The 25,470-nt window shown below is 39.1% G+C and overlaps 1 protein-coding gene across 11 annotated transcripts in view; it reads right to left on the bottom strand.

The window, feature by feature from the left end:
• Window positions 1-8,191: 8,191 nt before the first annotated feature.
• The window catches only part of mical2a (microtubule associated monooxygenase, calponin and LIM domain containing 2a), a 40,820-nt gene continuing 23,541 nt past the window's right edge, over window positions 8,192-25,470 (bottom strand). The window contains exons 10-24 of one of the 11 annotated variants that reach the window (XR_004656559.1): window positions 24,267-24,393; window positions 24,048-24,138; window positions 23,257-23,404; window positions 21,664-21,863; window positions 21,410-21,513; window positions 21,109-21,180; window positions 20,878-21,012; window positions 20,404-20,493; window positions 19,700-19,966; window positions 18,403-18,510; window positions 15,836-16,016; window positions 15,639-15,715; window positions 13,784-15,552; window positions 13,610-13,670; window positions 11,392-11,607 (exon numbers count right to left, since the gene is read on the bottom strand). Coding sequence is in view for 8 of the 11 variants with exons in the window: in XM_034871094.1 (XP_034726985.1) it covers window positions 15,148-15,552; window positions 15,639-15,715; window positions 15,836-16,016; window positions 18,403-18,510; window positions 19,700-19,966; window positions 20,404-20,493; window positions 20,878-21,012; window positions 21,109-21,180; window positions 21,410-21,513; window positions 21,664-21,863; window positions 23,257-23,404; window positions 24,048-24,138; window positions 24,267-24,393 (2,005 nt within the window). In the remaining 3 variants the exon portion in view is untranslated. Of the gene's footprint in view, window positions 8,203-11,391; window positions 11,611-13,455; window positions 15,553-15,638; window positions 15,716-15,835; window positions 16,017-18,348; window positions 18,511-19,699; window positions 19,967-20,403; window positions 20,494-20,877; window positions 21,013-21,108; window positions 21,181-21,409; window positions 21,514-21,663; window positions 21,864-23,256; window positions 23,405-24,047; window positions 24,139-24,266; window positions 24,394-25,470 lie in introns of those variants that run through there. The other 10 variants (XR_004656558.1, XM_034871144.1, XM_034871134.1 and 7 more) reach the window with 10 other exon arrangements.

Consider the following 25,470-nt stretch of genomic DNA (forward strand, 5'->3'; position numbering starts at 1 on the left):
GCATTGTCAAATTTCTCCTATAAGTGCCACTGCTGCCTCAACGGCAATGTAAGGTCCAAATTTATTTACACACTGATACTGTAAAGGTTTTCTTATTGGATCTGCACTTCACACATACTTCCATTTAGCAGATTATCTTTCTCTGTGGACTTATTTTTATGTTGATTGGATTTTTAGATCATTTTCTGTTTCCCAAATTTGCCTCATCATATTTCTCAGGGACAATCTGATGAAATATGATTATACCACTTTGAAACAAGTGATGTCCCATGAAACTCCAAGAAACTCAGTGCAATTATTATGCAGCAGGAGTCTGAATTTGAAAGCCTATTGCAGCCAGGAAAAGCTATCTGTGATTTGCAGCATGCCAGAGTTGTGGTTTCTGATGTCTGTGGCAACATCCCCGCAGTGGTGCACCGGATTGATGCATTTTACGTCAACCAGGCTGAGCTGAAGGGGACAGAAAGGGGGGAGATGCAATAGTGAAACTGTAACTAGGAGTAGCCTATGGCGGAAATTAGAGAGGAAAATCCTAATAAGCGTCTAAGAAAGGTTTCTGGAGTGGATGCTCCACATGAAAAAAGAAACTCAGCATTCAGAGTCACAACCAGTCAACTCTGGAAACATTAAGAAACCATTCCTTTAGGGTTCTAACATGAAAAACTAAATTACTGCCTTCAAATCAAAGTGAAGAGTAATAAACAGGATTGTAGTGAACAAAAATTGACTTAACATACACAAAGCCTGTCGGCAGGGTGCCATGCCTTTAGACTGGCACAATCCCATTTTTGCCTGTGATGCTTTATTTAATGCAATATTTAAAACATGTCTGTGGTACAATCAGCTGTCCTCCACTCTAGTCATTAAGCAAAGCTGCAGGTAGGTCTGTAGTTGACCATCAATAGTCCTGATGAATGAAAATTACTGTTGCACTGTGTATTTGTGCAGTAACAGTAGTTGGTTCAGTGATCACGTTCAATATTTCATCACTGCAGACTTTGACAAATTGAGGTGACTTAAGGTATTTTTGTACAATTAAAGAAATTACAAATTCCTTTTTTTGTTTTCCATAGAAAAGGAATCCAGTTTTTCGTAATTTATTTATTTTTCCACATCCAGCTGAAGTCTTAATTTTTTTCGACTTTCAACTGATCATGGTTCTTTTAATGAGAATAAATATAGAAATTGATAGATATATATGTATTTGCTGATTTTGCACAGAATTGGTTAGTTTACACAGATGCCTGTTTGAGAATTGACTGTAAATATGTGGTTACAGCTGCTGTACATCAGTTAATACAGTTAAGATTTGTAAATTACAACTACAAAATTCTAACCCCAACCGGCCCGTAAGACACCGCCTACCAAGAGCCTGGGTCTGACCGAGGTTTCTGCCTAAAAGGAAGTTTTTCCTCGCCACTGTCGCACTGTTGCTTGCTCTGTAGGAAACTACTAGAACTGTTGGGTCCTTGTAAATTCTGGAGTGTGGTCTATCTGTATAGTGTCTTGAGATAACTCTTGTTATGAATTGATACTATAAATAAAATTGAATTGAATTGAATTGAATTGAATTAAATGTAATCAACCGTAGCAATGTGAAAGAAAAGAAAACACGTACTGGTAGCACATAAACATATAGTACTATATGTATAGGTCATAAAAGGACAAATGGGTCACTTGATGAAACCAAGTTCAAACAAAAACCTCCCAAATACATGCTTCAAATTTTTCACAATACTGCTGCAGCCGTTTGATTGTTCTTTTCATCCCAGTTTTAAACAGTTTGCATTCCTGTTAGGCACCTACAAATCTCTTTATCTCTGTGGCAGCTCAATGGGGAAACTCTGCCAGTAGGACACAGACATTAAAGACAGATTATTGCATAACCAATGTTTAAAACGTGATTATGACCAGATGTGCGCACAGATTGTATCTGAGGCAGAGGATTTTGTGATATCAGACAGATGCATGCTTTTCGAATAGAGCTTTATGTCCTGCCATCAAAGACAATCAGCGCACCATTGAATTTCTGCCATCTGGCAAAAACATTTTTTGGGCCGTACAGTATGATGCAAAAAGATTAAGAAGGAATGATTCCTGCAGAATCTGTGGTTTCAGCTGCGACACGTGTATAGGTTTATACTAAAGGCATATGTTGTAAAATGACAAATTCTGGCACACAATCTCAGCAATGAAATTGATGTTCAGTAATTTCAAAAAAGAAAAACATTACAAAACACAAATGTGTATGTTCAAAGAGCACTGATGATAGTGGAGAACATACATAACGTTCACTAGATTCTCCTGTTCTGTGTCCTTAGGCACAGATCAATAACAAACACATACAAGTTCCTGAACCTCCAATAGACATTAACTACTCATTCTCAGTGTCGGCCCTGCTAAGCTTACCTTTCCGAGAGTGTTTTTTACTTAACTGCTGCCAGAACTACTGTTGTGCTCTATAAAGGACAGACAGGGCTATGGTCTTACCACGTAAGGGGAGGCTTATTTGATATGAATACAAAGGTATATAAAGGCAGATACTGGAGTGTAATTACACTTAATGGCTGGAAATGCTCCTGTTCAAGACATCTTGGTGTATGATGTCTGATTATGGGTGATCATTTTGTGCTTTTTGGTGAAAAAGCACAGCTCCCAGGTATTGGGCTCTACTGATGATAGGGGTTCAGAACAATGGGCTATTGAAGTGCATTGTCACTATCCCAGCTTAAGTGACAGAGGATAAGGCAGGCAAGAAATCCAGGGCTCAATTTCTTGTAGCATCCTTAACCAAAACTAAGAGCTGGTATGTTCTTGTTAATGGCTGCAATGTCCCAATAATGAACCAAATTCTTGTGATTGTTTCAAAGTAGAGTTGTCACACATATAAGGTCACTGTAATAAATCAAGCAAGTGTTAAAGTGGAAAATAAAGGTTTGTTGAAACCTCAGGAACAGAACGACACTGAAAACAATTCAGCATTCAGATCCTAACTTTCTTTCTCAGTGTCATAACCACAAGCAACCCCTTTCATATTGCTTTCACATTGTCATTTGATACGTTTACGTTGTTTTAATAAGAAATATCAGTTATAGCCACTTTAAGTAAAGTAGCAATATCTGTACTCCATTACCCCAATACTCCATTGCAAATAAAAGTCCTACAATGAATATGTTACTGAAGTTTAAATTATGCATTGTGTTGCAGCAAGCAAGTAACACCATGATTGCCTTCAAGTAGAGACTGTACAATGTATGGATTTGAAACTGCACAAAAGATTTCTTGGATAAATCAGGGAGGTATTGTTATGCAGCTAGGAGGCTATTGCTGCAGGCTTTTTGCCTTTAGTCACATCACCAGTTCATCTGAAACAAACTGAGTTCTTATCAGGCAATGACTAGCAAAAAACAGAGGAAAAGTTCAGATTAATGACATTAAGGGGCTGTGAGACACCTGATGAGTGTGAGACCAGTCAATGCTGACTGGTGGGAGTTTGCAGGATGAGACTGGCAGGAGGCTGATGAGCAAACTGGCGGGCTGAGGCAGGATACTGGCACGCCAAGCAGCTGACAGGATTAACAGGCAGGACGGGGAAGGTTGACAACGAGGGAACTTGTCAAATGAAGATAATTATTGACGTGTTGTGGAGTGGGAAAAGACCTACATGACAATTTGGTTGGTTTTTGCAATAGTTTCCCTATCACTCCTTATCATTTCAGAGCATGCCATTCCCTCCTTGCTATGCACTAGTCCCCAGTATTTCAGCTAATTTTCACTCCTACCTGTAAATCTTCACTTAATCAAATCCTCGGTACAAAGCCCTGAGAGGCAAATGCGAAGGAACAATTTTCTCTGGTGTTTATGACTTAATAACAGGTGAAAAAACGTATTCCCAGGACAATATTTCTAAGTTAGTTTTTGTCCATCTGTGACAAACAGTGTTTGTTGTTGTCACACTCATTTCAGCCACAAGAGGCTGAAGATCTAAAGAGGACTGAAACAATCAAGTTTTCTTCATTTCTCCGTGCACTCTCAACACAAGGTACACACATTGGGTGTCAGCACGTTATGTAACATTACAGTCATGTCTTTCTTTTGGCTAGAAATGACTATTACGACAACAAAAACCTGGAAAAAAACTTTTTTCACTTGGCCAAAACAATTTCGACTTGGAAATGAAATGTTTCAATAGAAAAATGCAATCATTAGCTCAATCATGATCAGAATAAAAAATGTCTTGTTCAAACACACTTGTAATTTGATGAAACGATAGACATTTGTCACTTAAACATTCATTATGATCCCTGTATTTTTAGAACATCTATTCACTTTATGCACACGCTCACTCGCTTGAATTAATGTCCTTGTAGAATTAATGTCCCCATGTTAAAATGGTCTCAAGGAAAGATGCGCCGCTCTCTTTACAATCACATTAATTTACAAGAATGCTCTCTAATTGTTTTGACGGGTGCATCTATCCTTGGGAAACAATCTTTGATGGGTGATATTAGTTATGTGCACAGCCAATAAAAGGGTCTAGTGTAACAAAATCGTCTTTCAAAACTTGGTGGAGTGAATTTGGTGTATTTAAAACCTACCTGTTTCTTGAAAGCTGGATTTCAGGACTAAATCGGAATAAGAGAGATTCAACAAATGATCACCTATTGATCACAGAGGGGCTAACGAGAAAGGCCAGACATAAACAAGGTTGGGAGAGGTACATCTACAATACTCGACTGCCTTGCAGAGGAACAGGCATGCTTGCTGAGCTGCAGCCTCTCATAGAGCTTGCTATGTTTGCTAAAATCACTAAAAAGCACATGTTAGTTGATGACACTAAATGTTTCTCCAGAGAGATGTGTGATGTTTTTTTGAGTCAATACAGAAAGCAACTCATAGTTCTAGGCAAAACTAAAGAAATAAATGGAATATGTAGTATTTTTTGTTGTACATTTTTCCAATTGAATTACCAGAATTGAGATTTTAGCTTTACTACTTTCATGTTTAGTAGCTGTTTCATTTAAAAGTGTTGTTCTAAACACAGTTGCGTGTACAATAGCTGTTTCCAGTAAGAAACCCTCTGCAAATGCCATGTGTTTTACAAGAACAGTGTTTTGATTGTTCTGCATAACAGGCTGTACTTTTCAAGGTTTTATTCAGTTACTATTTTCAGACACATATCTTTCTTCTCACTCAATGTTTACCAGATATCTAAATAAAAAAAAAGAAAAAAAAAGGAACATTGCCAGACCTACAGCACATACAGCATCTCTTTGTGATATTTGAGTGAGGTCTGGCCAAACTCACTGTCACTCTGAGATATCTGAATGAAATTATCTGGACAGTTTTAAACTAAACCAACGTCAATGGCATGCTTAGCAATCCTATTAAAGGATCAGTTTATCTACAGTAGACATACATATACATACCCAGTATCTGGCCATGAAGATAGTTTTGTTTTTTAACTTCCCAAATATTAAAGATATGCGTAAAAGATTTCACCCTAAAATAGAATAGAATAGAATGTATCTTCATTGTCCACTAGGATGGAAATATGTCTTTGGCTCACCAAATACGAGAACAACAACATGAAAAGCAGACAAGCAGTTAAACAAACACAAAGACAAAATTGTGTTATACATTAAGCACTTTTGATTTTAATGTCTGTGGCCTAAATCACTTTGTTGAGTTAAGAATATTGATGGAACTTGGGATGATACATTTTCAGTTGCCAGAGGGGCTCCAAACCGCATCCCAGAGCTTAAGGGGTCAAGCTCTCTGGCTGTGAGAGTATGGAAGTTATTCACCAGGATACTTCTCTCTTTCTATCTCATCCTTTATGTAAAAACTTGAGTCCAGAGCTTTTGGGGTTTTGCTTGCCATTGACGCAGTCATAGTTACGTCTACAGTTTAAGTGACAAAGATGTATTAATGTTTTGATAAATAATGGTAAGAGTTTAATTGATTAGTTGATTTAAAAGTAGATTAACGTAAATAAAACATAAAATTAAGAGGAAAAGGAAGCAAAATATTAAAATTCAATGCTGGCCTGTGCAAAAAAGTAATCATTACAAATATGGTTAGAAACCTATAACAGTCAGTCTGAGGCAATGTCAAAACATGACATCCAAACCAGCAGCACGTTTAATAATAACAGACGAGCTGCTGAGAGTCAATTGGAGCGGCTAAATGGATTTCAGGATTCAGACAAAAGTAAAAAATTTGAAGGACTTTCGTTGTGAAGGCTTTCGTGATTGAACTTCCTGATTTGCTTTAAAAAAAAAATGCAATCACAAATGTTTGTATTATGCTCTTAACACCAGTTAAATTCAGAAGAGGCCGCACACGATTTGTTCAAGCATCTCAAGGATCAACAGCATTCTTTCACTTAATGAGATGTACACTGCTGACTTTAAAAAATGATTACTGGATACCTTGTGGCACATTTGCACATTAAGAGGTAAGTTTGAAATATATTGTGCAGCTATATAGAGCCAAAACGCTAACATCATTGAATAATACAACTAGTGAGATAGTTGAAAATGATGTGGGAATAAAGTTTTACACTTTCAATCATTTGAGTGAATTTGTTTTACACTCCGTTTAAACTATTTAACAATATTATTTGATCATATGTTCAGTTTTATGTTTGGCATGTCTGATAACTCTTTGATACCCATCTGATACCACATTTTGTCAACTTCTGGGCTCCATATGTAATGACACTGATAGCTCCTTCACTGAAGTGAAAATATTCCATTACAAGTAAAAGTCCCACATTGAAGGCATGGCATTTAAGAAATAGTGTGTATTATTAGCCAATTGTTAGCTAAATGTAATTGCTAAATGTATCAAAGTAAAAGCACTCACAATGCAGAAAAAATGGCTTTGAGTGATACCAGTATACAGTATATTACTAGGTTATTATGACTGATGCATCAATGTGTAAGTAGCATTTTACTGTGATTTTTATACACTGTTGGGTAGCTAAATCTATAACAGTGCATCAGGTTTTATAAATTGATCAAATGTTTTGTATGTAAAATCCTATCTGTATTTTACAGTCTCATATGGAGAAAAATCTCTGTGTCTTCCTTTTCGAAACACTGAGCAACATTAAGCACAACAGGCCTTTTCCTGCCCAGTGATTTTGATTAAATACCACAAGCTGTGGAGGAAAGACAACTTGTCGCATTCCCCACTCAGTACTCGTGGAGTATTGGAGGAGGGAACTTGGCACACGGGTAGACCTAAACTGCGCTTCAAGGACATGTTAGAGAGAGATCTCATAGACTTTGACATAAAACATGAGAACTGGACAACACTGTCCTCTCTCCTCCTCAAAAGCCACAGACTCAGAAATGGAAAGGAAAGCTCATTGTGGGACTGGCTCTAGTGGCGGTAATTTTGCACCAAGGCTGAATTTTGGGAAAGAGACATAAAATATGGTATTAGAGGACCACTAAGACCTATACAAAAGCATCCAAAGAGCACCATGTCATGGGACCTTCAAAGTAATAATAAAATTGGTACCATTGTTGTTAAAGTTTTTTAAGGTTAGGGTAATGTAAAAAAGGAACGTTAGGGGAACATTCCCTAAAGGTTACAACGTTAGGGGAACGTTCCCTAAAGGTTGCAACGTTAAGGGAACATTCTGGGAACGTTTGATGCAACTAAAAACTACTTGGAACAAGGAACGACCTGAGGTGAAACTACCACGGTAGCTAACTGAAGGTCTGACTGTCAGTGGCTGAATGGCCGCTGTTGATGTAGCTTTATGAACTTGATGGAAGGCAGGAGTGGATGATCAGCAGCAAATGGGAGCCAGGAGAGAGCCGAGGAGCGCCATGCCTACAAACACAGAAACACAGGAACACACCACCCTAATCTGAGTGCTCCTCGAGCATCCAGGAGAGATCATCGAGGAGCTATAGCCGACGATCCATGAGAGCAGCCTTCCCGGAAGCCGCATGGCTAGCTGACAGCTGATGAATTTATGTGACTCTGCAGAGGAAAGGACATCTCATCCTGCTAAAAACACATTTGCTTGGTTTCTCTCTTCTCCCATGATTTCCTTGTGTCTCTCCCCTGCCTCCTCGGTGGGAGGGACATTAGCTGTCATGCCACTTATTTGACGGCTTCTTGACTCCTCGGTTCTCGGTTGAACCGGAAGTGGTTCTGTCCCTCTTCGGTGAAGGCCATCTCAAAGATTTCTGCCCCAAGGAGTGGGCATCAAGGAGGGTTAATCAAGTAGTTATAGGCGAGGATACACATAAGCAGCCTTCCCGAAAGCCGTGAACCTGAAGGAGTTCCTAACTCTGCCCAAACAGCTGACGTCTTCATGTAACGCTTCAGAGGAAAGGACATCTCATCCCGCTAAAACATGTTTGCTCATTTCCTCTCATCTCCCATGATTTCCTTGTACTTCTCCCGTACCTCCTTGGTGGGAGGGACTACGACTCAAGTAAGGGAGGCAAGTGGAGGAAGTAAGGAGGGAATTTAAGCGACATGAGATGCAGAAAAGGTAAAAACATAGAGAAACACAAGGAAAACCTGTGAGAGCAACAGGTGTTTGTTTATTTGCACAATATGAAGCCATCTTAATGGGCCTTGCTGCCAAATATTGTAAGTATGGACTTGGAAAAAAACCTTAAATGAAATGAATAAACGTCTGTTTGTTCTATTTTTCTCATTTTCTTCTTAGAGGAAATGTACATGTAAATGTTCAAATACAATATAGATGATTCCCTCCAGCATCCTGACAAGAGATTTGTGTTTGACTGTTTAACAGGATGATTAACGTGAAAGTGCTAAAATAATGACATTATATTTTTAGATTCATCTCATCTCAGCTTTTCAATCTTTTTCATCAACTTTCACAGCTTCTGTAATTTCAATGCAATCTCAGATTCTGATTGCTCTGTTGCTTGAATGCTAATCATTGCTACCATATGACTTTTTTTCCATTCTGCTCTTTTTGCATTTAAAGAAAGGTCATTTCATGATAAAAGAAGAAATGAAAACATTACAAGAGGTCAGTAAACAGATGACACTCCCCAAGAGATGCACACAGTAAAGTGCAGGGATGTCGGCTTCTGCTGGACTGTGTTTTATAAAATCACACTTCACATCGCTGCACTACAGGTCTGTGGGGTAGACTAAAAAGAAAAATATTATATACTTTCATGACTGCCAACATTTTGTCCAAAATTGGTCAGCTCACCAGCTTTGTATAACAAATTCTCTCTCAAAATTCATGAAATATTAAGTGATTGTCTGTCCATCATGTTGTTGTATTTGTAGGTTGGGATGACAAACAAATTTGAAAAAACATGACTTAAAGTTTTTAATGTGAGCTCCTTCAAAAATAAATATTGCTGCTAATGACAACACTGGATGTCTTCATTCTTATGAATATCAGGAGAATGTGTTGTTAAATCCCCCGTTAATGAACAAGGTGAGAGAAGCATTGTAAAATAAAGTACCCCACAGTTCCCTCCAGCTCATCACAAAGCTCAAGGACCTGGGTTTAAGCCTCACTGAGCATGTGGATTGCTGACATCCTGACGGACAGACCCTTAGGTGCTGAGGGTGTCCACACACCTCTTCTACTCTCTGTTGCCACTTTTGACTCCTACACCATCATCAAGTTTGCGACACAGCTTTGGAGGTCGTGATCACAGACAATGACCAGCGCTACCTGAAAGAAGTAGAGGGCCTGACTCGCTGGTGTCAGGACAACAACATGCATCATCGAAAATGTCCTGACTGGAAACATCACTGCTTGGTACGGAAATAGCACTGAACAGGGCCCCAAAACCTTGTAAAAAGAGATTTGTTTTGCTGAACACAGCACAGGCCATGCCCCACGCTGCCTAAGTGATATTTACACCAGGTATTGCAAGAATAAGGCTCGGAGAATCACTAAAGGTCCCATGACATGGTTCTCTTTGGATGCTTTTATATAGACCTTAGTGGTCCCGTAATACTGTATCTGAAGTCTATTTCCCAAAATTCAGCCTTGGTGCAGAAGTACAGCCACTAGAGCCAGTCCCACAATGAGCTTTCCTTGGTGTGTGCCATTTCGGAGTCTGACCAAGTGCCACTTTGCTCATTTAAAAGCCATGATGTCTCTCTCATGGGTGGGCCAAATTCTCTGGTCAGCAAAGCAGAGAAAGGGGAGGTAAACTTGAGGAGGTCGTAAGGGGCAAGTTTTTCAGATCGGTCCATCTGAGCATTTCTCAAAGGCAGAGCAGGATACACAGGGCCTGGTTTACACCTATCACCATTTTCAGCCACTAGGGGACAATATGTAGGCTGGGGGAACTCATATTAACGTTAAAAAACTCATAAAGTGACATTTTTATGCTATGGGACCTTTAAAGATCCAAAGAACCCAGGTAACAGCCTTTCCTCCCTGTTGAGGTCAGGTAGAAGGTCTATTACATCGGGCCAGCACTGAGAGGCTCGGGAGGAGCTTTAACCCTGAGGCCAGTAGGATCCTAAAGGCCTCAGGCTGAAATGATTTAATTCCAAAAAGTGCCAAGTTAAATTGTTGTTCTTTCTACTCTTTGGAGAACTTAGGTTACAGTAGTCCTACTCTGAAGTACAATTGCCCAACATGTATTCCAAAAGTAATCTTTTTTTAGTGAGCAATTTTCTAAAGTCAATACAGAGGCCTAGCCCTCCCAGCTCTAAGTGCATTCCTCACCACACAGGAGAGTGTTTTCCTTTTAAAATGTTAGACCTTCAGGACTAAAGAGGACACAGGGAAATTTTTTTTATAACCAGATTTTAGTCCAGTTATACAAGGGATAATAAAGCAGAAACACAGAGGTCATTATCTGCTCACTGAAAGCAATGTGGGGGCATTCACGAGCTGAATGGTGCTATCGTGAACCTTTGGCCAGAAAACAACAATGGTTCTTCACAGCTACTTTCAGGTCTTTGTGGAACTGTAACATAATACTTTATATAGTTTTTAGGTCCATGAACATTTGCTTTGGCAACCATGCCAGGCACCTTGCCACGTGCAGTAAAGTAGCTTTGTTTTTTTGTTTGTTAATTGAGAGGGAGAGTTATGTTGGTCAAGCTCAGTGAGAATGTATTTCATTAAATCTTCCATGTCCTCCTTGACTTGACGGGATAAACGCTATAGTAACTGGGTGAAGGAGGTGGCGGTGGTGGGGGGGGGGGGTGGGGGGGTGTCATTACTGTGAATTCCTCATAGGGGCGACAGACCCTACTCACTATAGCTTTAACCAGGCAGATACCAGTTACAGACAAACAGATGTGATTTAAAAAAAAAAGATCTAATTGCATTGTGGATTATAGGCCATAAAATGCCTAAGTCATTCAAAATATTTAAGTCTTTATCTGATAAAAAAAAAAGTCAGACGTCAATAACACATCCATTTATTGAGAAATACTGTGGCACAAAAAGCATTTTAGCAATCATTCAAAGACTCAAGGAAAACATTTATAACACACTTTCAAGAAGTCAGCATTAATCACAAACAATTATTTACATCTACGTCATGAAGAATTTAGATTATTCCTAAATTCTTAGCCCTCTCTGGGTGAAGTGACACGTCACTTGTGTGGCAGCTTCTGAATGAAAAACAGGAAACAAACATTGAAAACCTGTGTATGACTGTAGACGTGCACACTCCGACTGTACAGTTTGTTAGGTTGAGCTGAAACTGATTAACTGAAAGCGGGATATTAATTTATAAAGCTTATTAATAGAATATTGATGTGTATCTTGAAATAGTTAAGGATCTTCGAGGTGTGATGTTTATTTCTCAGAAGAAAGCAGTCCTTTATTTTAATTGAATAAATGACCAAAATATCTTTAGCTCATAAACTTAGACCCTGATGTTGTGTTGTCCTCAACATTTACAGATTTGAAAATGTACAGTGTGTAGATTCACTGATACATTGTGATGTACACATACTAAATCATGTTAAATGTTAGGATATGTAGCCCCTGTCACATTTTATGATTTTATTTAGTTGGGTGGATTTGATTTGAGGGAAATGGGACAAGAGGAGCGTTAGAAGAACAACACAGATGAACCAATATATTTGTAAGTTCAGAGCCAACATTGGAACAATGCTGCGTCAAGGAGGGATTCATTAGCAAAGTTCAGTGGCAGTTTGTTGAACAGCAATTTCTGGTTGAAATGTTTTTCTCTACTAATCATTACAAGCCCAAATGACTCAAAAGATGCACCCATGTGTCATCGTCCTAGACAACTGTTAAATTAAAAAACTCCTGCGTATGAAATACAGTTTATCACGCTCATCCACCGTGATGGATTAGTAAGTCATGCCTTTATTCCATTCAGTCAGTGTGTGTGTTACATTGTTTTTTTTATCTTACAGTATGAAAAGCGTGTTTGAGAACTCTCAAAAGCGTCATGTAAGTATTATTATTAAATGGTCTTTCTTTTCAAAAGTGTAATTAACCTTCAACATTCACTGTCAAAGCATTTTCAATTATTTAGCTAATATCTTGATTTTCCACGGTGTTTTAATTGTTTCTGTGCTATATTCTTTAAGCTGTGAACTTTGCACGTAATTTCGTACTACAGTGTACTGTGGAATGACAATACCGAAATCTTGAATCTTGAAAAGTACAGAAGTTTTAACAGAAAATAAGTATAATATTGTCGTAGAGACAAGGACATATTCACAAGTAGAATCATGTATAAGTCCCTTTTTTCACTTTTAGCTACTTAAGAAGAGGCAGAGGAAAACAAGACAGAAGTGTTTTGTAAACGAGGTCTATTACAGTGAAAATATAAGGTTACAGGGGTCAGTGCACACACTGAAAAAGAAGGTTTCTATAAATGCTGCTATATTCTGTATGGAAGGTTATGTGAAGGGGTTCCTTGCTGTTATTGTCAGACGTCATAGAATTGGGTCAAGGTCAAGGTGAACTTTATTATCCACAAGGGGAATACCATGTGCTCATTAATTACACGCCCTTGTCACAGACTTAGACTTCTTAGAGACTTCTCCCCATTACTCCTTTTGGGAGGACTCTCGCAAGGAAATTGAAAGACAGCATATTCTCTAAAACCATAGACACCACAGACAACCAATATAAAAGGTCTCTACAAATAAAAGCAGTTTTTAAACCTTTACCTGAGGAACTTATGACCAAACATGTCTTAAAAAACATTTCCAGGCACTAAAGGTAAATTAAAAGGCCTCTCAGTCATTTGGCAAAACATTGAAACATACTAAATTTATATTCTAATATTCTATTTTATTATATTATTTAAGGTTCAGGGTCTTAAAAGACTGATTTACAATTTAGTTATCTATACTATTTAAAAAACTGATAAAAGAGGAAATGGAGGCAGCAGTTCAGAGGTTTTAACCAGACTTAGTCGGTGCCAGTTCACTCAACATCTGGAGGATCAATGAGAGACACTGAAGCCATTCATTAGTCATAATTTTAGTTTAGTCAAAACTCTGCATCACACAATCAAACCTCTTCAATCACTTCAGCAAGGTTAAGTCATATGAGACACTTTGGGTCAGTTATTTATCGTCAGTATTTGCAGCCACAACACAACGTGACCATGCAGGTGATCACCTTCAAAATGTCATTTCTCTTAACCATCCTGCTGGCTCACTCACTTCATAAAAGGCTTCAGCTGAACGAGAGGAAAAAAAAAACATGATCTAAAACACAGAGAACATACAGACACAAATACAGCTGAAAGCACAAAAATAGAAAATGTTTATAAAAACAAAGCAGAATACTGACATTCAGAATGAAGACGATATTTGTATGCTGGCAACATAACACATGTTGATGATTGTCGTCTTGCCATACAGATAAATGTTCCACAAGTCCAGTCAGTGTGATGAGAAAAAGTTCTTTGGTATTTAAAAAATACTAGCTAGTATTACATGCTGCAAATTCAGTAATCTAACATGAAATATTAGGTAGCTGACAAAAAAAACATAAAAATCATCTTGCATATCCCGCACATCATGCTGTAAACACAAAATAATGCCTGAAGCCTTCGCAAATATATTTTTCAAATAGTTTATAAACAAAACAAAAAAACTATGAAACTCTGAAAAGGCTTCATAGGCATCATTAGATAGTGTTTCTGAATGGGTAGCAACTTGTCTTCCAACAACGTGCTTTAAAATGATGGCAAGAAAGGCAAGCACAATCAAACACATCACAGCATGCTCACCAGCTTCTATTGTCAACAGTAAATCAAAAAATATTTCATAACTCAAAACATCATCAAATCAATTTAAAACGGAACTGCCGGTAAAGGTATACAGGGAGGTTCACAAACAAAGGGGTGGGGCATCTCATTCTGAGTCCACAGTAGATGGCAGCAAAGTAGAACTAAATACTGAGTTTCTTTGGTGTGTTAACATTTAATGAAGGTAAACTGAGTCAGAGTATAAAATAAACAATGAACAAATTGTTGACATGTTTACATAAAACACACATACTATATATAATCAAAGAAAAACACATATGGCGGGAGCACATATGCATAGTCAAAAGAAAACCTGTCTGGTGGCCAGCATTGTTAACACGAGAACTGGGTTTTATAATGTGACAGTTTACCGGTGCGCCGGCACGGCAGTTCTCAAAGATAAAGTGCATTAAGTTAGTCATTCATAACCTGAGTTGAGCTATATTAACTGCAGGGTGCATTTTCTCAGACAGTTTGTAAAAGATAGACTTTTACAGCAAAGGTGATTTCAGCAGTCTCAAGTCTTTAACGCACCGACTGTGGCCTGTTTTATTTTCATTTTAATTGCCTTATTTGTTTAAGTTAATGTATCCCTTACGAATAATGTAGTTTCCACACCAAACCCACTGCAAACATATTTGGTGCAGCTTTTAATAACCCCTGTGGTAAACCGCAACAAATTGCATGAGCAACCTACAGTGACTCTTCTTTGGCTGATGCACAAGTACACTACATCCAAGACACTGAGCAGTATCATCATAAAAAGGCAAGTAAACATTACAAAAGGTGCTTGTGCACAGCTACAAATTATATTTTGACACGAAAACTCCTGCTCATGTGCACCTCAGCCACAGATTTAATGGCATTTGAAGTCAAATATTGACAGCCTAGGGCTACTGAGCGTCTAGATGAGCCTGTGCCCAATATGCTCCTGCAGCCACAGCAACAGAGGCTGTAGACAGCTGGGCCCGTCAGACACAGCCTCTGTGTACATCTGTAGCAGTACCTCTTGTAAGACAAGCAGCAGGGGTAAGCTCATGCTCAGTAGCTCATACAGTAATGCATAGTCCTGGGCATTGTCCCTGAGGTGGCCGCTGAGGGCCTGTGCTGTACCACGCACACAATGGGACAGATACCAGGGGGTGTTACACACAGCGCGAGTCACACTCAGGGGCCAGCTCAGGTGTTTCCTCATGAACGAGCTGAAGGTACCTGCTGAGGGTTGACTGTGCAGGTCTGCTGTGCTGCTGGACTCTGAGCTCTGTCTGTCATCAGCACATCGCTCCTGAACTCCACCTCCAGAGCGATTCTAAGACAGAAGACTGAGGAGTTAGACATCTTACAGTAAATGTTGCTAGGATCAGATGGATACTGCTGGAAATGCAAAGTACTCACTGAGCGTGCAGAAAAAGTCCTCTGTAGTTTTGTCCCACTGTTGCGTTGCTCAAAGTGAAGTTTGCAGTACAATTTTCCTGCACGATTACAAGAACTGTCAGTACAAAGTAGCCAAATAAAGACTGAACTTTGCCCCTTTTGTTTTAGTAAAATGTGGATTCAGTACTGATGTAGAGCTGATTTGGGATAACACGTACCCTGTTCAGAGTCGAAGGCATGTGCTCCCTGTCGCAGGGCAGAGGTGCAGGTAGAACAGCGGAAACACTCTCTGTGGAAGTAGAGCCCCTCGGCACAGACCCTCTCCACCATATAAACACGTCTCTCGCATGAGTGACACTGGTCACCTGACGGGGGGAACGCCCTTCGTAGTGAGCCACCCTGGAAAACAGACGACAGGCAGCGATGATAAGAAAGGAAAACAGGGAAGATTAGCACTCATGTCAAACACCTCCATAAAACAAAGTCTTTAACACTGTCTTCAATCTTTCTAGTCAGCTACTATTTCCCACTACTTAAACTCATTTAACGAAACACATCATAACCTTAAGAGTCCTGAAATAGCTGACACAGTCATGCATAGAACACCTATTGGTGGCTTTAAGAAAATCACATAATATGCTAACAATTTTTACCATCTGACCAAAAAGAATATTCTTTTAAAGGAAAGACTGTGTATATGTCAAATCTATTGTTATCTCTGTTTTTAATTCAAGGCCAGTCCTCATTTTTGATCTACGTACTTGAGTTAAGATTTTCTTTGTTACAGGTCACAAAACATTTCTGCTAGAAATTTTAACTCTGTGTTGAGTTAGTTACTCTTAGTAAGTACTAAGTACTCTTAAGTGTCGGCATGCTTGGGAGAAACGCAGGTGGTAAGACATGCCGAACAAGTGAAAGTGTGAGATGTTAACTGCAAGATGAGAAACACACAGCTGTTTGTAATGCATGCTTTAATTTTCAATGTTATCTTGGGGATATTTTGAGTGACAGTTGACTTGAAGGGCGAGCTGTGTGAGGCTCTGTATCTGGGGTCATCTTCAGAGAGGGTGACCACTGTCTTCACCTTAAAGCCTACAGACTCAAAAAAGAGAAGTAGGGACAAGAGATAATCACAAGGTCATATGGATAAACACTGTGAGGTTGGGTCAGTGAGAAAGTTTGTCATGTCTAATCAGTTTCCCCAATTGCGCTACAGGAATCAAAAATTGTGTACCAGGAGTTGTGTATTTTTGTATTAAACTAGTGTAAGTCCTGCTATAACATCTGGCTGTTGAGTTGGAGCAGGCTGTTTGGGATGGGTGGAGCAGAGAAACCCACACAGTGCCACCACAAGAACACACACTGCTCTTCTACGAGTGCCGGTAATTAAAAGCACAAGGGGCAGAAACAGCAGTTAAAGCAAAGCTTTCTTGCAAAGCAGCAGTCCTTTCACATTTATCTGTCTATTATAATTAAGAAGATACATGACAACAATGTAAATCTTGGGCTATGATGCTTATTTAATAAGCTGTTTTAGAACAGGCCTTATGTGTGCTGCCTTGGGGGTGAATAACATACGTTAACCCCTCACTACTAAAACACACATCATCAAGTCTTTTTGCCAGTTCTATAAATACACCTAGATACAACTAAGGCTAAGAACAGCCTGGTCTCTTAAAAATCTGTGAAATGATCACAAACTGTTCACCGCATTACATGGTGGTGGCACAAAACGTGTAAGAAGTCTGTGTGGCCAACAACACACCAAGCGCCTGCCGCTACGAAAACCACAACATATTAACAAACAGCATATAAAATTTGGGTCCGATGATCAGATTTGAAACCAAATCCTCCAAAACGATTCCATTAAAGAAACAATTCTACTAGAATCGTAATTTTTTAAATGATTCCAAGTAGGAATCAGTTCTCGATGCCCAACCCTAGAGTTCATTTCACGGAATTCTGTGAGATCAGGTTGGCTAAAACGCTAGGACGCAGTAAGAGTGAAACAAAACAGTAACGTTAAACAAACAAATCGATCAGACAATGTTCTAGTGATTTAAGTGACCCTGAGGAAGAGGAAGTAGCTGTGTAGGCAGAGCAGATACAGTGAGGTTTGTTGATGAGTATTGAGGGCCCTTACAGCCTGCGGGTAAGTGCTATTTGAAAAACGGGTAGATCTAGATCTGGTACTTTGTATCCTTCTGCCTGATGGTAGAGAGGTAGAAAGGGAATTAGCAGGGGGTCTTTGAGTATTTTCAGTCCATTTTGAGTAGACGGGGGTTGTGAATTTCCCAGATCTTAGGGAGGTCAAGGCTGATTATTCTTGATGCTGACCTGACTGCCCTGTTCAGTGCAGACTTATCATCCGCTGGGCAGTTACCCCCCCCCCATACAGTGATGAAGAAAGTAAGAGTGCTCTCTATCACAGCCCTGTGGAGCTGAGCGTCCCAGCCTTGGACACCTTCCTGAGTTGTCTTAAAAAGAAGAGTCGCGAGTAACCCCTGTCACATTGTCAAATTGTTTTTAAATTGTCATTTGAAACATTATTATAAAAATGTAGTATAGTCGCTTTAAGTCTCACCTTGATTTAAAAAAAAGTCATTGAATTAAGACTAAATTAACTGCGTGTAGTTATATATAGTGTCAAAAAAAGAATTCTGTTTAACAAAATGTCGAGGGAGCAAATTAGCTGCATGCAAAACTTGTGAACACACACACATACACACACAAAGTGAAAAATACACAGTCAGGGTGAGTCACACGCCAAGCCTGACATAGTCACCTTGAGACCAGCAGAGCTGTCTGCTGAGAACAACCCTCTAAGGTGAACAGCTTTTTCCTTTATACTCTTTGTGTGAAACTCTCTAGCCTGTTGTGTCTGAGCTTTTTTCTGCAGGATGACACGGAGCACAGGAAAAAAAGAGAAGCCATCAGTCTCACCTCCTCTGTACAGTGAGACACATTCTCCGATCTAAAGTGGAGCTCTCTGTGGGTAGGCATAATTAGGTATACTAATATCCATTTAATAAGCACGACATGGTTAAATGATGAAAGGCCTTTCTGTTCTACTTTCACAACAGGAAGCAGTATTTGACAGCTAAGTGTGAATTGTCGGGAGGAAAACAAAAACGTTGCTGTGTGGAACAAAGGCTGCCTTATTACATCTATTTTACACCCGACTTAATGTGGTTACTTATACTATACTGGAGCAGAGAACTGAGACAGGCTTACAAACCTGGCAGTTCAGCCAAATAAATATCTACCTTCATACATTACATAGTGAAGTATTGAGTAAGGCCACATGTTAAATTCTAAAAGTATTTAGCATTCCATAAGTATGGAATGCTGTTAGCCTATATCCTACAGTATGTCAGCTAGCAGCATTTTGTCAGCTATAAAAGTGGTCTGATAATCAACACTTGAAGAAGACATTGAACATTTAACAGAGCTCATTTCTGTTCAAATGGCAGGTGCTACTGTCAAAAAACAAAATGACAATATTTAATATATAAGAAGAAGTCCTATAAATTATGACCATGTCAAATATAGACAAGCTTTTTTAACAATGATGAGCAGTTAAAATTTATTTCTTGTTTTACTTATTTTAAGAAAATTCTCTAAACACGTGAAACTGCATTTGATGCTACTATATCTCACATATCAGTTCTACACTTAATGACTTGATAAGGACAACAATTGTGCAGTGCTGATCTGAGCCAACACAGGCACGCTTTTGGCAAATCTGAATAATCAAAATAGCTTATTTGCAGACGGGCCCTGGCAGACCTGTTTCTCACGCACTCAGACTGGCCAGTAATTTGTCTGTGTGCCTGTCTCCGCTCGAGGCCAGCTCTGTACGCCTGCTCTTGCCATTTTCATCAGGCCGGATAATTTAGGGGTTGACTTCACCATCTGACTACACATTACATTAGCCTAAATGAATAATCACAAAATAGTATACAATCAAAGTTCACTCTGGGGAGAATTTGGGGGATCAGAACATGCAACCATAACAAGGGTTTAAAAAGAGGGACAGAAAAGAAAGCAGAAGGTAAAGATAGGAAGGAGATAGAGATCACCTCAGAGACATGTGCATCCACCTCCCTGAGGCGCTGGAGGACTCTTGACATGAAATGGATTGCTGAGTGGCAAGAGGGAGAAGAAGCAGGAGGGTCTTCACTCTCGGGATGAGGCTGGGGCTTTGTTTCAATGTGCGTTTGATCAACATGTCTGAGCTTTACTATAGAAAACAGATGCTGGACATCAGGCTGGAGCTGAGGTTTGGGCAGCGTCTTGGGAGGCTGGCGCACTAAGTGTTCTGCTGCTTTTCTGATACTGACTTCAAACTGAAAGGGAGGATATACAGTAGTGCACACGTAAGCAGTGGTAAAGCTTCTCATCAAGCAACCAAACTGTGAAGCTTTAATTGATTTATTATCTTTCACTCACTAGGCAATCCTTTAAAAGAACCCCACAGGTGGTTTTATATGTTTCAGCTTAAAAAAATGAGGTGCCCGCTCTCTGGTACTTCTCACATGTTTATTGTGCTGCAATGTTAGATAACTCATTACAATGAATATTCTGTCTGCTTTATATTTAGAGTTCTGTAGTCATCACAAGGTAACGCTGTTGAGAACAGGCTATGACATCTGAGACCTGTGAGTCAACAGCCAACAGCTACATTCAAATGAGATGATCCATTTTATCCGTTTTTTTACACTTGATGTTTGCGGATTGTTTGTATTGTGGGTACAAACACTGCCGTCTGGCAGCTCCAGACTACCTGCATTTCTGAAGGAGGTTTAGGTGGGACTGGAGGCCTGAGTTTAATGTGCAGACTCTCAGCCAGCTCCACAGTCTGCAGTGGGAAGGGCTTCTCACAGGAAGACCGTTAACGAAAAGGCAAAGAAATAGAAAAGACTGAAAAGATTAAACGCTGGAAACAAAAGACAAGAGAATGGTGTAGCATTAGCGAAAGGAAAAGTTTTGTCAGAATAAAACAGCAGACCACTGTCAGAGCTCCAGCTCACAACAAGGGAAATGTAAAACACATACTGTATTTTTGATCCATTTGAGCCATTTCTTTTCAACTATACGCAGGTAGGAAGGACGAAAAAAGTATTGGTCTGTAGTTAAATAAATACATGCATATATACTTACTTACAGCCTTAAATGATGACAGTGAAAACTGCAGCCCTACTACAATAAAATAAAATATATGTGTTTACTGAACACATTGGTGTGTTTTTTTTTTCACCTGTGTTTTCCGGATGGTGGAGCTTGGAGTGCTTTCAAACTTGGCCAGCAACTGAGTAGCCATTGAGCGCACTTTGTTTTCCTTGGGCTCTTGGTCCTCTTGCACTGCAGAGCCATTACTTGACAGATTGGTGGCCTAGAGATAGACAATAGACAACATCCTTATATTTTAACAGGCTTATTTGTCTAGATGATAAGTTTAAAATTACAAGTAGGTAGTTTAATAACCAACCTCCTCCAGGTAACTGCTGAACTTCCGCCTCCTTTTGTAAATTGGATCTATACTGTCGGATTTCTTTTCATCCTAAAAGTACAGCACAAAGAAATAAGACTGAATATCCAACAGTCAAAAGAAAGGAAGACATTCCAAGCCAAAAAAGGCTGGAAAAGGTCATAAATGGCCCTTAAAAACTAATTTAACAACGACAAAATGCACATGTATAAAAAAAATCCCACATTAAATAAAGATATTGGAAGTCAGTAAACTTATTGTATTTAGTACATTAGATTTAAACATTTCAGAGTTTAGTTACCTTTGGTACCCGTTTCCTGGGAAGCGCAAGATTGAGCACATTATTATTACTTCTGACTTCCTTAGATGGATAATCTTCATTGTTTTCATCCAGTCCTCTGGAACCTGTAGTAGAACACATGACTGCATCAGTGTTTTTGTAGTTTCCATGGTGCACAGTCATAACTTTCAGATAATATCAATGAATAATGACAGACAATATAGATTAGTAAAGTTATATGATTGAGTAAAGAAGAGTAAAGTAGAGTAGAGTACCTGAGGCAAGTAGAGGTGTGCCCCGGAACAGCTCGTAGAACTTGGACAGGTAGGTGATCATCCTGGTCTTATCCAGCGCCTGATCGTCACTCAGCTCCTTCGCAGATGGGAATGGTCCGATCCCAAATTCACGCTCACTGATGTCAAAAGCCAGCTGCAGGTTTGTACAGTGATCTTGTTCTTTTAAAGAGTCAAAATCTCTGATGGAAAAAGAGTAATGGTGGCTTTAGTAAAAGGAAAGATTTAGAGAAAGTATGTCATGGCAGAGTGTAAAGTTACTATGCCAGCCTATAGTAGGGTTTCAATTTTCATTGTGAGGCCATTCACTTCTGGTTTACGCTTCCCCTGATCAATCTGCAATGCATACATTATGAGACTTCTTTAATTAGATTTTTTTTAAACAAATTTTCACTTTGGTGTAGTACTGTAACCACTTAAGATGCCCTGAATAATGAGACAAGAATGTAACAGTAATGTTTGTATCTGAGATTCTTAAAAGGATTATTTTCATTTCATGTCAGCTCTTGTGTGACTGATGTTGAGCGTGTAAGATAATACGCATCATGATAAGAAAGCATTAACGTGAGCTGAATGGAATGACTTTACACAGAAAATGATCTTTATCAATTTTTAGCCTTGCAGAACAACTTGTTTCTCATATTGCAGGAGAAAAGGACAGCGAATTACTTTTACAAATTAATTATATAAAAAAAAACTAGTTATGATTTCTCTACCTACCCTGAGCAGGCACCATTATAAATAATGTAAAGAAGGGAACAGTAACCTAGCAGCAACACACACAAACTTTGGTGTTATGTCATAAGTACGAAGGCTCACACTTTATTCCTTTCTTTCTTTTCTGTGAACCTGCTCAACTCTCTGCAGCCTGCTCTGCTGACAGGCATGCATATGGAAGGAAGGGGGAAAATGCCAGTAGTTCCTGGAAACTTACAGGACCACATTAAATTGTAGTGGCATGTGGCGAGGAATGAAGGCAATAATTAAAGAGTGGATACGATATAATTAGATTTGTAAAAGTACTAATCTACAGTTGCATTGGCTAGTCAATGTTCTGCAAGCCAGTCTAACCCTAAAAAGTGGAAAGTAAGTTACAGTTTCTTTTATTTTTAAATAAGGACTGTGTCCAAGGTTCCAGATTAACACACAGAAACGACCACAATTTGGACCTTCTCAAAACAATTAATAAAAGTACAACAGCAAGTATTTATTTCAGTTGAGTTGATAATCTCACTGACAAAATGGCTTTAGTAAAAATGTGTGAAATGTACACAGCTGCACTCTCAAAACATCTCTGTTAGCGCTCAGTAGAGAGTAGAGAGTGCAGCAGAAAACACACATAGATCAAAGAGCTGCTCCCATGGCATGCATATTTAACACAGCCATAAGAAATGACTTTCCTCACAACTATTTGTTACAAAAAAGGGTGCAGAGTTCATTTTACAAAACAAATGAACACAAAACATGAACACAAAGGTTCATGTGTTCACGCGTATGCATTCAAAACACTTGTTTAAAATGGAAAGATTCAGAGCTGCATGCTGCTTCTGATATTATCTGATGTGTCTTACGTACATCAGCTGGGGTTTGAACCTGTGGATAAGGGCGCAGAGGGCGACGCCACTTTTCCAAGAAGACGTCAAGTCTGTAATCATCACATTCTTGTAGCCCTCTGTCTGTTTCTGGCACCAGGTAAGAAGCCTCGCAGGTCTGATCTCTGACTCTACAACAGAAACACGGTAAAACAATGCAATTCCTTAAATGACTTCTCACATTAATGCAGGCTGTGTTAGAAAAAAAGCTCCCACAAGTTTATGCTGAAGAAGATTTGATGTCACAAGCAGAGACCAACACATGGTGTGCCAGTAAGTAAGGCCATATCAGAAATGGAGCTGAGGAATGTACATATCTTTTGTCATTTTGGTCTGGACACGTACTTCCTCGCTGCCTTTGATGAGGCAGTTACTCGAGTTACTTTATTTGAACAGCTCAGTTCCGCGTGTGGAGAGGTAATTATAATTATTTCATGTATATTGTATGTATGTATATTTTGTGTGCTGCTGTAACACTGTAATTTCCCATTTTTTTGGGATCAATAAATATCTATCTATCTATCTATCTACATAAAGTTACGCTGAACTTGGAAAGCAAGATAAATGTGTTTGATTGTTCTTCCCACAACCGTCTCTTTCTTCAAAGCTTTTTTTTTAATCCTTATAAAAAGTAACAGAGGAGTGGAAACCCCTATTAGTCAGTCAGATAACTAATAATAAATAATCTAAAAAAGGGTCAGCATTAAATCTGTGCTCTAGACGACAGATCCACTCATAAAAACAAAAGATGGGAATCTGTCAAGTTAAACTTACCTCGTCTGCAGAGATTCACAGGCCGACGTATGGTAGCAGCACGCTCCAGAGAGCAGGAATTCACCTCTCCCCTGATGTATAAGTGACGCACCTAAAACAGGAGAAAAAGGAAAAAATATTACGATAAAGACACTCAAGAAGTTGTGTTTATTTGTTAAAAAAAAACTGATGGACAGATGGTAAGAATCTGATTTTTTCAAAGTGGCTACTCCCTCTCACCTGGTGTGGCCTGACACAAGAGGAGTTGAGGTTGGGGTATCGAGTCCCAGGGTCAATGGTGTACTGGTCAAAGTTTTTGCCAATGTTTTCAGTTGTTGTCTGTGGAAGTAGCCTGTAAATACTCTCCCTATTAAAACACAAGAGCAAGATATGGAGCTAGACTTGTTTCTGTATTATATGTGAGGAAATAAATGATCTGAGAGAAGAAGAAAAAATTGGTGGAAAAGGTTATAACACTGAGAGAAAAACAGCATTTTATAAGAGAAAAAAAAGGTTTTCATACCAATAGCAAAAAAAAAATGTCTCTCAAAATACTTTTTTAAACTCTCAAATATATATTTTTGGCTATCAGTGTGATTTTTTTTTCTCTTGAGCAAGTCTTTGCTCTCGATTCAATTTCTTGCTCTTGTCTCAGGATTTTTCTCTCAATGTGAAAATAGTGTCATGGGTGTGGCCACGTTCCCATTGACCAGTTGGGTGAGCACCGTCTTGTCCTGGGAGTCCATCTGAATCATTACCCCACTGTTATCGACATAGAGCGATAACTAGCAGGCAGCCGACTTCTAAATAACTACCTTTTAGTTATCTGAACACTTTTTAACAGTCATTCTAAAACACTGGCGGTGAGCTCCAGTCCTGCAGCCGCAGACGGACCGCCATCAGTGTGGATTGGTCACCATGAAAACATTGCTAGAAAGCGTTGCTGCCAATCTCGAACTGATCTGATCGGAGCTCCAGCCGGACACAAAGAGCTTCAGGCGCAACCACCTGGAGCTCACCACCAGTGTTGGTGGAATAGCAATGTTTGTGTATTTCAGGCATGTGTGTGATTCCTAACAAACTGTGTTCACAGAGTATAATTTGTAATTTCCCCACTGGGAATTAATAAACAAATAATATATAAATAAATTTGAAAAAAGCTAGCTTTAGCCAACCAGCCCACACACATAATCATCATTGATGAACAAGTTTCAGTTTGACTGTTAATAATAAAAAGATAATTAAAAGGTAAAAGGCTGCTAGTTATCTATCTATGTCGATGACAGTGTTGTAATGACTCAGATGGACTCCCAAGACAAGACGGTGCGCACACAACTGGCTGATATGAACTTGGCCATGACACTATTTTCACCTGAAGAGAAAAATCCTGAGATGAGAGCAAAAACTTCAATTGAGAGCAATGACTTAGTTTTTGAGAGCGAGA

This window comes from Etheostoma cragini, chromosome 1, assembly GCF_013103735.1.
Source record: "Etheostoma cragini isolate CJK2018 chromosome 1, CSU_Ecrag_1.0, whole genome shotgun sequence".
In the NCBI taxonomy this organism is placed as follows: domain Eukaryota; kingdom Metazoa; phylum Chordata; class Actinopteri; order Perciformes; family Percidae; genus Etheostoma; species Etheostoma cragini.